The sequence below is a fragment of the Hyperolius riggenbachi genome, chromosome 9 (genome assembly GCF_040937935.1).
Source record: "Hyperolius riggenbachi isolate aHypRig1 chromosome 9, aHypRig1.pri, whole genome shotgun sequence".
NCBI lineage: Eukaryota > Metazoa > Chordata > Amphibia > Anura > Hyperoliidae > Hyperolius > Hyperolius riggenbachi.
Window position 1 is genome coordinate 274985769 of NC_090654.1, and position 16550 is coordinate 275002318.

The 16550-nt window shown below is 46.1% G+C and overlaps 1 protein-coding gene across 2 annotated transcripts in view; it reads left to right on the plus strand.

Annotated features, from left to right (window-relative positions):
* CHGA (chromogranin A) overlaps positions 1 to 13212 on the plus strand; it is a 49745-nt gene extending 36533 nt beyond the window's left edge. The window contains exons 7-9 of one of the 2 annotated variants that reach the window (XM_068254614.1): positions 5445 to 5828; positions 8095 to 8477; positions 12588 to 13212. In XM_068254614.1, the coding sequence (XP_068110715.1) occupies positions 5445 to 5828; positions 8095 to 8477; positions 12588 to 12671 (851 nt within the window). In that variant the 3' untranslated portion in view covers positions 12672 to 13212. Of the gene's footprint in view, positions 1 to 5444; positions 5829 to 8094; positions 8546 to 12587 lie in introns of both variants that reach the window. The other variant, XM_068254615.1, reaches the window with a different exon arrangement.
* Positions 13213 to 16550: the final 3338 nt, after the last annotated feature.

A 16550-nucleotide genomic window follows, 5' to 3' on the forward strand; every position in this document is an offset into this window, starting at 1 on the left:
CCTTGCAAGCGCTGGGTCCCCGGTTCGAATCCCAACCAGGTCATCATCTGCAAGGAGTTTGTATGTTCTCCCTGTGTCTGCATGGGTTTCCTCCGGGTACTCCGGTTTCCTCACACACACCCCAAAACATACAGATAAATAGAAAATTGGCCCTAGACTATGACACATACACTACACGATACATACATATGACTATGGTAGGGATTAAATTGTGAGCCCCTCGGAGGGATAGTTAGTGACAAGACAATATACTCTGTACAGCGCTGCAGGAGATGTCGGCCCTATATAAATACTAAATAATAATAATAATTAGTGCTTGCCGAGCGCTTGTCAGATCTGACAGGATTAACTGCATGCTTGTTTCTGATGTGATTCAGACACTACTGCAGCAAAATAGATCAGCAGGATTGCCTGGTAACTGGTATTGTTTAATAGAAAATAAATATGGCAGCCTCCACTTGCCTATCACTTCAGGTTCACTTTAATAGAATTTCTATTTTTACCAAATTTGTGAGACGTGTAAGTTTTTCATTTCTTTGGGCTGGAATGTACTCAAGTGAGGTGCTGCCATCTCCTGGTCACTCTGGTTGCTGCAGCTAGCTGCAGTAGATTAAAGGAATACTTAAGTAAAAAAAAAAAAATGACATTTACTCACCTGGGGCATCCCTCAGCACCCCGAAGCTGGATGGTGCCCTCGCAGCCCCGCTCCGATCGTCCTGTCCCCGCCGGCGGCTACTTCCGGTTCGGCGACAGCCGCCGACATATATACGCTATAGCAGCATAGAGAGTGATAGCAGCGGCTGGGAACGCGGAAAATCAGCCGCGTTCCCAGCCTGTCGGCGGCTGTCGCCGAACCGGAAGTAGCCGCCGGCGGGGACAGGACGATCGGAGCGGGGCTGCGAGGGCACCATCCAGCTTCGGGGTGCTGAGGGATGCCCCAGGTGAGTAAATGTCATTTTTTTTTTTTTGACTTAAGTATTCCTTTAAAGCGAATCCGAGATGAAAAACTAACTATAACAAGTAACTTCTCTATATATCGTATCTAAAGTTTAGATAGTTTACACAGCAAATCTAGCTGCAAACAGCTTCAAAAGTTTATGATTATTTATTCCTGTGATACAATGAGAGCAGCCATGTTCTGTTTGTCACATTACACATAGGCAAGCTGATAGCATCTCCAGCCCTCAGCCTGTGACAAATTCAGTCCCCTCTGCTCCTCCCTCCTCCCCTCTGCGTCTGAAATCTCTGGCTAGTAACCTCTTCCTCCTGCCCAGACTGAACTCCCATAAGCCCTTGCTACATGGCGCTGAGTGCCAAGCTACTCTGAAAAAGCTGTGGGCAAGGCTTAATTAGTTTATAGGGAATTAGAGTATTAAAACAAAACAAAAAAAGTATTTGGCTTGAGGAATGCCCTATAAACTATATGTAAGGAACACAATTATGGAATGAGAAAAAGTTTAACTCGGATCCACTTTAATATTACTTAGTATTTATACAGCACGAACGTCTTCCGCAGCGCTTCACAGACTATATTACTATCACTAACTGTCCCTCAGAGGCAGGGCCGGCCCGCCCATGAGGCGGGGTGAGGCGGGTTCCTCAGGCGGCAGGAAGTGGAGGGGCGGCACCAGATGAATGGCTGTGACTGAGCGGGGGGGGGGGGGGGAGCCAGAGCCGCGGTGAGGGCAGCCCGACCTCTCCCTCCCTCTCCCCGGGCCGCCCTCCATGCTCCCCCCTCGGACTTTAGGCAGCAGAGTTAGCGCGCAGGGAAGCGCTGCTGTACACAGTCACAGCCTGTTACTCACCTCCCTGGATCCGATCGCCGCTCCCGCCCTGCTGGTCTCCTCTCTGCAATGTAGCCGCTGATACATTACACACGCGGCTGCTTCCTGTTTACACAGGAAGCAGCCGCGTGTGTATCAGCCGGCTAGGCAGAGAGGAGACCAGCAGGGCGGGAGCGGCGATCGGATCCAGGGAGGTGAGTAACAGGCTGTGACTGTGTACAGCAGCGCTTCCCTGCGCGCTAACTCCCTACGCTGCCTAAAGTCCGAGGGGGGAGCATGGAGGGCGGCCCGGGGAGAGGGAGGGAGAGGTCGGGCTGCCCTCACCGCGGCTCCGGCTCCCCCCTCCGCCATTATGAGGGGGCACCTACCTGGGCAAGCTACCTATCTATCCTATACTGGGGGGCACCTACCTAATCTAACCTGTTTTGGGGGCAGCTACCTATCTATCCTATACTGGGGGGCACCTACCTAATCTAACCTGTTTTGGGGGCAGCTACCTATCTATCCTATACTGGGGGGCACCTATCTAATCTAACCTGTACTGGGGCAGCTACCTATCTATCCTATACTGGGGGGCACCTACCTAATCTAACCTATACTGGGGGCCAGCTACCTATCTATCCTATACTGGGGGGCAGCTACCTATCTAACCTATACTGGGGGGGGGCAGCTACCTATCTATCCTATCCTGGGGGGCACCTACCTAATCTAACCTATACTGGGGGCCAGCTACCTATCTATCCTATACTGGGGGGCAGCTACCTATCTAACCTATACTGGGGGGCAGCTACCTATCTATCCTATACTGGGGGGCACCTACCTAATCTAACCTGTTTTGGGGGCAGCTACCTATCTATCCTATACTGGGGGGCACCTACCTAATCTAACCTGTACTAGGGGCAGCTACCTATCTATCCTATACTGGGGGGCACCTACCTAATCTAACCTATACTGGGGGCCAGCTACCTATCTAACCTATACTGGGGGGCAGCTACCTATCTAACCTATACTGGGGGGCAGCTACCTATCTAACCTATACTGGGGGGCAGCTACCTATCTAACCTATGCTGGGGGGCAGCTACCTGTCTAACCTATGCTGGGGGCAGCTACCTATCTAATCTATACTGGGGGCACCTACCTAATCTAACCTGTACTGGGGGCACCTACCTAATCTAACCTATACTGAAGGGCAGCGACCTAATCTAACCTATACTGGGGGGAAGCTACCTATCTAACCTATACTGGGGGCACTTATCTAACCTGTATTGGGGGCACCTACCTACCTAGCTAGCCTATACAGGTGGCAACTATACTGGCTACCTATACTGGGGGCACCTACCTAACTAACCTATACTGGGGGTACCTACCTATCTAACCTATGCTGGGGGCAACTATACTGGCTACCTATATTGGAGGCACCTACCTAGCTAACCTGTACTGGGGGCACCTACTTATCTAACTTATACCGGGGGGGGGGGGGGGGGTGCCTGCCTATCTAACATACTGGGGGCAACTATACTGGCTACCTATACTGGAGGCAACTACCTGGCTAACCTATACTGGGGGCAACTTTACTGGCTCACCCATGCCTGGCCACCTATACTCTGGGGGGACCTATAGCTGGTTACCTATACCGGGGGGGCGCAATTTTTACACCCTCGCCCTGGGTGCATTTTAGCCTAGAAACTGCACTGTTGCCGCCGGCCTCCGAGTCCGATGACTCTGAGCTCTGCGGCCTCTCCTGTCTCCTCCAAGGCTGCATGCTGGTGACGCTGCCTAGTGCCTAAGCCTGCTGATTTGATGGCGGCGGCTGCCGCCCGCTCTGCTGCCCTGGCTGCGGCTGATTGTCACGGTCAGTCACTGAGCAGCGAGCGCCGCCGACGTGTCGATAATGATGATAAGGCTGGCTGGCTGCCGCCGGCTGCCGCCGGCCGCCGCTCATGTTTTGTAGAAATATTGGGGGGGGGCGCCTTTACGATCTTTGCCTCAGGCAGCAGAAAGTCCAGGACCGGCCCTGCTCAGAGGGGCTTACAATCTAATCCCTACCACAGTCATATATCCATTGTAGTCCACGGCCAACTTAGGGGTAGGCAATTAACTTATCTGTATGTTTTTTGGGGATGTGGGAGGAAACCGGAGTGCCCAGAGGAAACCCACGTGGATACAGGGAGAACATACAAACTCCGTGCAGATAGATCAAACCAGGGACCTAGCGCTTCCTTGGGTGCTATCCACTATGCCACCAAGCTTCCTTGGAGCCAGGACTCTTCATCTGCAGATTGTGAGCTCCCCTGAAAACAGTCAGTGACATGACTATGTGTTCTGTAAAGTGCTGCAGAAGATGTCAGTGCTATATACATACGTAATAATAATATGGTAGGACATTAGACTATGACTATGGTAGGATTAGATTGTGAGCTCCTCTGAGGACAGTCAGTGACATGTACTCTGTAAAGTGCTGCAGAAGATGTCAGTGCTATATACATACGTAATAATAATATGGTAGGACATTAGACTATGACTATGGTAGGATTAGATTGTGAGCTCCTCTGAGGACAGTCAGTGACATGACTATGTACTCTGTAATGTGCTGTAGAGGATGTCAGTGCTATATAAATACATAATAATAATATGGTAGGACATTAGACTATGACTATGGTAGGATTAGATTGTGAGCTCCTCTGAGGACAGTCAGTGACATGATGATGTACTCTGAAAGGGCTGCAGGAGATGTCAGTGCTATATAAATACATAATAATAATATGGTAGGACATTAGACTATGACTATGGTAGGAATAGAGTGTGAGCTCCTCTGAGGACAGTCAGTGACATGACTATGTGTTCTGTAAAGTGCTGCAGAAGATGTCAGTGCTATATACATACGTAATAATAATATGGTAGGACATTAGATTAGGACTATGGTATGATTAGATTGTGAGCTCCTCTGAGGGCAGTCAGTGACATGACTAGACTATGTACTCTGTAAAGTGCTGCAAAGATGTCAGTGCTGTATAAATAAATAAACATGATATGGTAGGACATTAGACTATGTCTATGGTAGGATTAGAGTGTGAGCTCCTCTGAGGATATTCAGTGACATGACTATGTACTCTGTAAAGTGGTGAAGAAGATGTCAGTGCTATATAAATACATAATAATATTGTAGGACATTAGATTAGGACCATGGTAGGGTTAGATTGTGAGCTCCTCTGAGGACAGTCAGTGACAGGACGATGTACTCTGTAAAGTGCTGCAGAAGATGTCAGTGCTATGTAAATACATAATAATAATATAGTAGGACATTAGACTATGACTATGGTAGGATTGGAGTGTGAGCTCCTCTGAGGACAGTCAGTGACAAGCCTATGTACTCTGTAATGTGCTATGTAAATAAATAATAATATGGTAGGACATTAGACTATGACTATGGTAGGATTAAATTGTGAGCTCCTCTGAGGACAGTCAGTGACATGACTATGTACTCTGTAATGTGCTGCAGAAGATGTTAGTGCTATATAAACAAATAAACATGATATGGTAGGACATTAGACTATGTCTATGGTAGGATTAGAGTGTGAGCTCCTCTGAGGATAGAGTGCCATGACTATATTCTTTAATCCAAATGGGATAACTTTATTCTACATATAATTTATCGTACAGAGAAATCAGAGGAACCTCCTCTTCAGGGTAAATCTTCAGAGAGCGAGGAAGGCAAGAGGCAGCCAGACGATGAGGTGGAGAAGATGAGCTCGGAACGCACTCAGGATAGTGACAGCGGGGAGGAGCTGGAGAGTAACGAGATCAGCAAGAGAGAAGATGCACCAGAAGATGAAGAGATTGATAATCGCATCACCGATGAGATCAATGAGATGGAGCTTCCTAAAGACAACCAGGAGGCCACTAGTGATGGGACATCCGAGGAGAAGGAGGTGGTCTCCAAGAAAGACCGGGAGGATGAGGACATTGGAGACCATGATAAAGAAGATTTAAAGCAAGAGAGTAATGAAACTGAGAACGAGGAGGATGACACCCAAAGAGAGGACAGTAAGTTTATAAAGCTGAGTAAGTGTGAATAGGGCCCTTTTCCCCTAGGAAACGCGATCGCATGCACAATCGTGCTGCCATGCAGTAGAGTTTTCTTCCATTTCAACTACCGCGATTGCATTGCGATCCAATCGTGTGCACGGCGCGATTATTATGTGTTTGCAGCTTCCAATGGGAGTAAAAAAATCTTGCCGGGAAATTTACCGAATCCAAATATAGAAGGAAAATCGTGCAGGCCGGCGATTGCGATTGTGGGGAAAAAATTGCACTAGTGGAAAAACAGCACCGCAATTTGCATGTTAATCGCTGTGTTGTTGCGATCTACAGAACAGGTGCGATCTAATTTTTGGATTGAATGGTGCCGAGTGGAAAAGGGCCCTAAAGTTCTAGTCGGATGCTGGCTGGATTTTAAAATCTTAGTCTGCTCAAAACTCAGCTTTTATTAAAGTCGTGTCACCAGTTTCTTTCCTTTGTTAAGAACTTTAGGGATCTGATTCAATTGCAACTTTTACTAGCATTAAGGGCTAGTGACAGTCTACCTACCACACTTTGTTAATTATGTTTTTGCTTTTATATTTTTTTACATATATCATTTTTAACATTTCAATAAAAAATAAATTGTCCTCTCCCTCAAACCCAATAACCCCCTATGCAAGCTGGAATTGCCAAGAAGACTGAACCGGTAAGTGTGGGGTTCCACCACCTCAACAATACCAGCAATGTTCTCGACATCGGGAAGGGGATGGGGTCTCTGCAAGTGAGGAAGGGAAATCCCACTCCCTTGGCCAATGTTAGCGTTAAGGGGTTAACTCCCCCTTCAGGTGCCCAGGAGGAGATGGTGGTAATAGGGGGACTTGTGGAGAAATCTGCACACCCCCATTGACAATGGGCCCCAGATATACAATATGCTCCCTCCCAGGAGAATGAATATAGGGGTACTTATATCCATTCCCACTATAAAAAAAACTGCTATTCTAAAGTTACTCAGGTCCTTGGGAAAAAAAAAACATTTTTAAATTTGAGTGTGGGGGTGTGTGAAGGGAGCAGAATGATGCTTTTTTTTCATTGTACTAAAATGTTAAAAGAGAAAGAAAATCTTAAAAATAACAATAGAAATAGCCAGGGGTGGGGGTTGGAGGCTTGCATTAACCAGTTCCCTAGAATTTAAAGTATGAAATTACCAATTTAACCTGCAGGAGGAGGATCTGAGGGGTAGAGTAATGTTTTAGGCAACAAAAATGTGTATGTAGCTTTAGATAGACAAGACAAGACAAATAACATTTATATCGCGCTTTTCTCCTGGCGGACTCAAAGCGCCAGAGCTGCAGCCACAAGGACGCGCTCTATAGGCAGTAGCAGTGTTAGGGAGAATTGCCCAAGGTCTCCTACTGAATAGGTGCTGGCTAACTGAACAGGCAGAGCTGAGATTCGAACCCTGGTCTCCTGTGTCAGAGGCAGAGCCCTTAACCATAGATAGTATTAAGATGAGAGAACAAGCTGCCTTACGATGCAACAACAAGGGTTGGAGGCACCAATCCACTTTTCAGGAAACTGTTCATCTAGGAATTCTTGGACCTGACACCCATAATGTGATGGTGCACCATCTTGCTGGAAAAACTCAGAGAACATGCCAGCTTCAGGAACAGTTTCCTGGAAAGTGGATTGGTCATCGTGGGCCAGTTGAATGGCCCCCAAGGTCTCCCGATCTGACTTCCTTAGACTTGTATCTTTGGGGTCATCTGAAGGCAATTGTCTATGCTGTGAAGATACGAGATTTGCAGCACCTAAAACTACGGATACTGGAAGCCTGTGCTAGCACTTCTCCTGCGGTGTTGCTATCAGTGTGTGAAGAGTGGGAGAAGAGGGTTGCATTGACAATCCAACACAATGGGCAGCACATTGAACACATTTTATAAGTGGTCAGAAACTTGTAAATAACTCATGAAAGAATAAAGTTACGTTAAAACCAAGCACACCATTGTTTTTCTTCTAAAATTCCCAATAAGTTTGATGTGTCACTTGACCCTCTTCCTATTGAAAAAACTAAAGTTGGATTCAAAATGGCTGTCTTCAAAATAGCCACCATGGTCACCACCCATCGTGAAAAGTTTCCCCCCTCACACATACTAATGTGCCACAAACAGGAAGTTAATATCACCAATCATTCCCATTTTATTGAGGTGTATCCATATAAATGGACCACCCTGTGTATATGTTACGCTGCAACAGTCCTACACTGAAGATAATTTTTTCCTTCCCATTTCAGATTCCATGAGGAGTCCTGAAGACTTCAACAAAGAAGATCTCAGATCAGAGACCAGCAAGGAAAGCAAACAAGATGATGTTGAAACAGACTGTTCCGAGGAAGAAACCTCACCCAAAGACCAGGACGACTCCAAACGATGGAACAAAATGGATGAGCTAGCCAAAGAGCTTCGGGCCAAGAGGTGCTCCAAGCGTGACACCAGCGAGGAGGATCCAGATCGGTCCATGAAGATTTCACCCAAAGACCAAAAGTATGAGCCAGCCAATGAGGAGCATGGAGACAGGCAAGAGCAGGCAAGCTCCAGAGAAGTGAATGAACCTCAAATTTCCAAAAGGCCAGAGGAGAGGAAGGAGGAAGAGGGTAGTGCCAACAGGAAGATCGAGGTTGGTGTTATAACAACACAAGGGTCAAAGTAAACGCGGCAGCTCGTGCCATTGTCTGCTACGCAATGGTACGTTTACCAAAGCCATGACATGTCACTATGCCATCACCATCACATGGCCATCCTGTCACCTCCGTAGACCAGCACCTAAGAGGGAAACTATAGCTTTTGTTAATACAAGTTTTAAATTATTTTATCTTAAAGAATACCTGAAGAGAAAAAAAATTTCCCCAGGGGGTACTTACAACGGGAGGGTGAAGCCTTTAGATCCTAAAGAAGGTTCTCTCGTTTTTCTTCACCAGACGGGACCCAGCGATGGGAGCCCTAATGATCCGCTTGTTAGGAGTCTCGCACAGGCACAGTATCAGCGCCTCCCTTGGGCTCTGGTGGAAATAGCGGAGCCAGATTGGGTCTACTCTGCTAGGCAGGCGTAAGCCATCCACACCTGCGAGTAGAGCAGACCTAGTCAGGATCGGCTACTTCCGCTGGAGCCCGATCGGAGAGCCGCCTGTACACATGCAAACATTATTGCTGTGCAGTGTTCGGGGGAGCTAGGGTTGGATGCTGTTGGCTGAGGAGTATGGGGAAGTCTCATTAGGATCCAGAGAGGATTCCCCCTCCTGAGGCCAGTATCCCCCAGAGGCACTTTATTTTCCCTACAGGTTTACTTTAATTTATATGTCTCTAACGTTTTTACTTTCTTCCTAAGGCTTATGCACATGAATATGTTACCATACAGATTTATAGTCTCTGCCTCTGATGATGGGTACAGTCCGCTACAGACAGCGCAGACAGCATTCTTACTAAATAGCTGCTGTGAATAGTTTTTTCACAGCAAAAATGTAGTTTCTAAAGGCCCGTTTCCACTAAGTGCGATATAAAAAAATATGAAGCAAATGAATTTCAATGGAGTCATTACTATTGAATGTAATTTTTACATGCAGGTGCGATGCAGAAAAAAATATGGATTGCATGCTGCATCCGTTTACCATGTAATGATTGTTAGATGCACATGAAAATTTGCATACGGGAAAAACGTATAGTGGAAATAGGCCCGGTCGCACAGTGCGTGGAGTTTGGCACCAAAACAAAGGGTCAGTTTATATAATGCTGGACATACACGGTTAGTTTTTGCGCCGGTATCGAGCCAGCGGCTCGATGCCGGCGCGTCACCGCTCGTGCGCGCGGATCGATTCATGCTTGTCCCCGCGGGCGCTGCTAATCAGCCGCTCGTTTCTTCCCATTGTTCTCCCCGCCGGTATCGAGCGCAGTATTGATCCGGCGGGGTATCGGACCGGTTGGATCCTATTAATCGAGCCATCAGCGGCTCGATTGATAAGAATTATCTGACCGTGTATGCCCAGCATAAAAGGCAGCCTCAGTCTGCACAGTGTGCTAATTGTTCTGTCAGCTTTGGCTAACTTTCCAGTTACCTGTTAGGCCTGAAACACACCAGAGGAGTTTTTCTGAGCGTTTTGAGTTTTTAAATCTGCTGCTAATGTTATCCTATGTGTTTGTGCACACTGGAGCAATGAGGTTTTGTAAACAACCCCATAGCATTACATCGGGAAGATGGAAATATCCAACCTGACGGATCATATCTACCGACAATCGTTACAAAACTATAGTGTGTACAGACATCGGCCGAGAACGATCGTTACAAGGGCCAATGCGCCTGCATTGAATTCTGCCCAGCTTCAGTACTTCCTTTGTAGCGCGGCCGTAAAGATTGTTACACTGCTCATTTCAATTAAACTTTGTTTTCAAATTAACAATCATATATTTGTATCTATTGTAACTCCATGTCAGGTTTTTTTTTTAATCTTATATAAATATGTTCAACAACATTTCCTTCTGATCGTTCTTTTCTGCGAGAACGATCGTTAAAATGTGTATGATGATCGCTGCATCCCATCGTTGCATTCCAATCTTTCCAATATCATTCGTCTGGTAACTATCGTTCCCTGCAAATGATAGTTATCGCAAATGTGTACGTAGCATTAGTCGCAAGGGCTCTTTGAATGGGGATAGTGGTAAAATCACCATGATTTTTCCAAATCAAAGCAAAATCCTTGCGTTGCTAGTGGGGTTGAGCCCTAATAGTTGACCTGGTGGCAGATTAAGTAATGTATGGCCACCTTAAGAATTGTTATCTGACTGTCCTGCTGGTATATTTTAGCTGCAGTAGTGTTTTAATCACACCAGAAACAAGCATGCAGCTAATCTTGTCAGATTTGACAATAATGTCAGAAACCGCTGATCTGCTGCATGCTTGTTCAGGGTCTGTGGCTAAAAGTATTAGAGGCAGAGGATCAGCTGGATAGCCAGGCAACTAGCGGGGCAAAGGGGAAGGGGGTGGGTGCGGATGCACCACTGTTTTCTAGTGCTTGTTATATAATGGGGCTAAATGAATGGTAATGATAACTGCCTAGAATTTGTGGCGATTCCTACTCCCTTTTTGGGAGAGAGTATTAATTTGCATTTGTCAGGGTTCCCATTGGCATAGCGGCACGTATCCCCAGTGGCACTAGCGACCCCACCTCCTCCCTCTGCTGCTGTTGGAAGATTGCAGTAACTCTTTGTAGCCAGCTCTGCAGCGGACCATCAACTACTGTCTAGTTTCTCTCTGTTCATTGTGGAATAAAGCATTTACCCTTCCCACACAATCCCATGTATGCGAATTAAAACAAAGTTTAATAGATAAATATGCAGTGAAACATTTTTTGTTTTTTATTGCAGGCAGAACACATTGATCAGAGGTACACATGGCTTTTCTAAACACAAAACACGGGGTGCGAGAAGGGTTAAAGGGCAACTAAAGTGAGAGTTATATGGAGGCTGCCATATTTATTTCCTTTTAAACAATACCAGTTGCCTGGCAGCCCTGCTGATCTATTTGGCTGCAATAGTAACAATAACACCAGAAACAGGCATGCAGATAATCTTGTCAGATCTGACAATAATGTCAGGAATACTTGTTCAGCTGCATGCTTGTTCAGGGTCTATGGCCAAAAGCATTAGAGGCGGAAGATCAGCAGGGCTGCCAGGCACCTGGTATTGCTTAAAAGGAAATAAATATGGCTGCCTCCATATTTCTTTTGCTTCAGTTGTCCTTTAAATGCAGGGAGGAAGTGCAGAGCTGTATTTCTGCAGTGGGCGGAGTTGGGCTTGGTCAGGTGACTTGCTGTGTGACGGGGAGGGAATTCTCACTCTGGTGGCAATAAGGAGCACCTGTATGAAACCAGGAAGGGAACTTCAGTATATCTATTGCAAAAAGTACAAACATGCAATGTAGAAAACTTTGTGCACTACTGATGACTGCAAATGTACGATCCTATGCATTAAAAATAGCAGGTTGAACCAAAGCATTAAGGCCTCTTTCACAGTGCGACGTTAAAGTCGCACGTTAGAAAATGTTTTAACGCAGAATAACGCACAGCAATACTAAGTCTGTGCGACATTCACAGCGCACACGTTGCGTTTGTGTGTAACGTGTAGCGTTATTAGAAAGTGCTGCATGCTGTGCGTTATACACGTTATTAGCTGCGTTGGACTGTTTGCACATGCTCAGTAATGACTCAGAAACATACTTTTCATTGCCTGTATGCTCTACTGTATGCGACCATAACAGGGCATTAAGTTGCATTGCGACTTTTTCGGGGCTTTGCAATTTGAGTTGCGACTTTAACGTCGCATCAAAAACGCAACGTCCTACTGTGAAAGAGGCCTTATAGGGAACCTTAACTGAGAGGGATATGGATGTTTCCTTTTAAACAATACCAGTTGCTTGTCAGTCCTGCTGATCTCTTTGGCTGCAGTAGAGGCTGAATCACACACCTGAAACAAGCACGCTGCTAATCCAGTTTGACTTCAGTCAGAGCACCTGATCTGCATGCTTGTTGAGGGGCTGTGGCTAAAAGTATTAGAGACACAGGATCAGCAGGAGAGTCAGGCAACTGGTGTTATTTTAAAAGGAAAAATCCACATTCTTCTCAGTTTAGGTTCCCTTTAAACTATGCATCCGCTTACTGGGCTGCATTCATTTAGCTAGAAAATGTTGGTAAAATTGTCGAATAAAGCCATATTTTTATTTTTTTTGGCCTTTCCACAGGACCAAGAGCTGGAAAGCTTGGCCGCTATTGAAGCAGAACTGGAAAACGTCGCCCACAAACTGCATGACTTGAGAAGGGGATGAACTACCAATCAATCTCACACACACACAAAAAAATAATCAAAAAATAAAAATACACGCCATTGCACCTTCTACGTGTGTCCTACATTAACCCCGCCCACTTCCGCAAGAGAAGGGGACACGTTGCCCTCTCTTGCGGCAGGGGCGGGGCTAAACGCACGCTAGCTCTTTGTCATTTTCACACGTCTGCCACGTAGGAAAGGGGAAAAAGCCATCGCCACGTCTTCTTTTCTGTGGATGTAAATTAGCTCTATCTGCTTTGCACAATTATTTTCCAGCCCGTATTCAAGAACGTCAACAGGCAATTCGGACACGTCCGATGATCGAGGAGAGGGAAAAAAAAATCTGCTGACATCTCTACAAATGTTTTTTTCTTACTGCTTTATTTGGGACGTTACATGCTTTTTTTTTAGTATGACAAATTTTTGTTAGATTAACATATTGCAATAACTTGTTCCTTTTTTTGATTAAATCTGGGAATGGAAGTCTATTCTGTTATAAAAATAACTGACAGGGAAATAAAAAACGTAAGATTTTTCCTTTATTTCTGCTATGCGTTTTATTGGCTTTTTATAAGAAATAAAAACGTTAAAAAAAAATGGGAAGTTAAACAGAAAAATACATAACTTCTAGAGAACATATTAAAATTAACAAGTGATTTTTTTTTCGTTTTACTTGTATGTTAGATTTAGGCTGCTTACACACCAAGACGTTACAGGCGCACGTTAGTGCGCCTGTAACGCTCCCCCAACGCACAGCAATGTAACACAAGTGGGCTGTTCACACAGCCCACGTTGCGTTACATGTAACGCTGCACGTTCTGCGCAAAGTGCAGCATGCTACGGTGTTGGAGCGGCTATAGCCGCGTTAGACTGTTTGCACATGCGCAGTGGGGGGCGGAGAGGAGGCGGGGAGAGCCAGCTACAGTAGCCGCGCACATGGCTACTTAATATTCACTGCACTGGCGGGCGCTGATTGGCCGGCGGGACCACGTGATGCGGAGTGTCTCGCTCCGCATCACGTGGTCCCGCTGGCCAATCAGCGCCACTCTGGGAGACATTATAGGAATCGAGCCGCCTAACGCGGCTCACTCTACCGTCGGCTCTTGCAGCACCATACATTGTGTTAGGTGCACGTTATGCGACCTTAACGTGGCACCTAATGCAACGTCTTGGTGTGCAAGAAGCCTTAAAGTGATATGAAACTCAGCATTTGTTCTTTGCTCTAAAAGATTATTTCCACATAAAATCTACTACCACAAAAATGATTGTAGCAGAACAGCATTCAAACAGTTAAACACAGCTCTTCCTTCTTAAAGGGGAACTGAAGAGAGAGGTATATGGAGGCTGCCGTGTTTATTTCCTTCTAAGCAATATCAGTTGCCTGGCAGCCCTGCTGATCCTCTGCCGCTAATACGATTAGCCATAGCCCCTGAACAAGCATGCAGCAGATCAGGTGTTTTAGACTTTAAAGTCAGATCTGACAAGACTAGCTGCATGCTTGTTTCTGGTGTTATTCAGATACTACTGCAGAGAAATAGACCAGCAGGGCTGCCAGGCAACTGGTATTGCTTAAAAGGAAACAAATATGGCAGCCTCCGTATACCTCTTACTTCAGTTCCCCTTTCCGCGAGGCGATAACATTATCTTTTGTTTATATTCCTTTGTCTACTACAATTAGGATACATTCCTAGCTATGCTGAAAATGAGATCTCTCTGCTGTAGAAGCAGAAAGAGCTGAGAAGTGATCACTAGATAGATTATAATATATAAATACAGCAGCTATGCAATAAAATGCAACAGCAGCTTTTAGAGCAGATAAACTGTAGTTTGGAGACTTGTAATTTGTAAAAACAGTGAATATTACTTGCACACAAAAGCAAATATGGTAACTGTATGGGTAATAAAATGTAGGAAAACACATTTCTGTTGAATGTTATGTCAGAGTTGTATCCCACTGTAAGCAGGTTGCATGGGCCAAAAGGTTGGTGGTTAAACCAAATTGATTTATCATGGGAAGACGGTGGCCAAACCAGGCGGATTTATCAGAGGAAGAGGATGGCTATTGACTAAGCCAATTACCGTATTTTTCAGACCATATGATCAAACTTTTTCTCTCCCGAAAGTGGGGAGAAAAATCAGTGTGTCTTATGGTCAGAATGTGCCAAATGCAGAGAAAGCCATTACCTATCCATCCGAGGCGCACAAAGTCCTCCCGTCTCTATCTGCTGTAATAAGGCCTAGTGCACACCAGAGCGGTTCGGCTGCGTTTTGCGATCCGCTTGCGGGTGCGGATACGCTTGGGTAATGTATTTCAATGGGCTGGTGCACACCAGAGCGGGAGGCGTTTTGCAGAAACGCATACTCCCGGGCTGCTGCAGATTTTGGATTGCGGATGCGTTTCTGCCTCAATGTTAAGTATAGGAAAACCGCAAACCGCTCTGAAAAACGGCACTTCAGAGCGGTTTGCCAGGCGTCTTTTGTTACAGTAGCTGTTCAGTAACAGCTTTACTGTAACAATACATGAAATCTACTACACCAAAACCGCTACACAAAACCGCAAAACGCTAACTGAAACGCTGCAGAAAAATAAGAAAAAGCGTTTCAAAATCTGCTAGCGTTTTGCGGATCTGCTAGCGGTTTTTGGTGTGCACCAGGCCTAAGGGCTGGTGCACACCGAGCGGCTTTTTGGGCGTTTTCAGATCCGCTTGCGGCTGCGGATCTGCTTGGTCAATGTATCTCAATGGGGTGGTGCACACCAGAGCGGCAGGCGTTTTGCAGAAACGAAAAATGCCTGGGTGAGGCATTTTTTGGATTGCGGATGCGTTTCTGCCTCAATGTTAAGTATAGGAAAAACGCAAACCGCTCTGAAAAACGGCAGTTCAGAGCGGTTTTGCAGGCGTTTTTGTTACAGAAGCTGTTCAGTAACAGCTTTACTGTAACAATATATGAAATCTACTATACTGAAAACCGCAGCAGCAATCCGCAAAACGCTAGCAAACCGCCTCATAAAAATAAAAAAAAGCGTTTAAAAATCTGCTAGCGTTTTGCGGATCTGCTAGCGGGTTTTGGTGTGCACCAGCCCTTAGGCCTAGTGCACACCGGAGCGGTTCCGCTGCGGTTTGCGATCCGCTTGCGGCTGCGGATACGCTTGGGTAATGTATTTCAATGGGCTGGTGCACACCAGAGCGGGAGGCGTTTTGCAGAAACGCATACTCCCGGGCTGCTGCAGATTTTGGATTGCGGAGGCGTTTCTGCCTCAATGTTAAGTATAGGAAAACCGCAAACCGCTCTGAAAAACGGCACTTCAGAGCGGTTTGCCAGGCGTTTTTTGTTACAGTAGCTGTTCAGTAACAGCTTTACTGTAACAATACAGGAAATCTACTACACCAAAAACGCTTCCCAAAACCGCAAAATGCTAGGTGAAATGCTACAGAAAAAGAAGAAAAAGCGTTTCAAAATCTGCTCGCATTTTGCGGATCTGCTAGCGGTTTCTGGTGTGCACCGGGCCTAACAGAGGATTCTGCAGCTCTACATGCTTCGAGTCCTCCACGGTTTACTGGTGCCCCCTCGCTGTGTGACGCCAGCGCCATCAGTTCATGCAGTGATAGGACACCTGTAAACCAGGAAGACTGAGTGTGTAAAGCAGCAGAATCAGTCATTACAGCAGATGGAGATGGAGGAGACGGGAGACTTGGAGCACTCTGGCTGGATAGAGTATGGCTCCCTCTGCACTCTGCAGTTGTTAGTGTAGCTGGCGGGGCAGCAGGTATTATTGTAGATTGCTTAGTGTAGCTGGGCAGCGTAACTTAGAGGCAGCGTGGGGGGGGGGGGGGGGGGGGGAAAGTTCCACAAGATGCCCCCAAACCATGGATGCACCAGG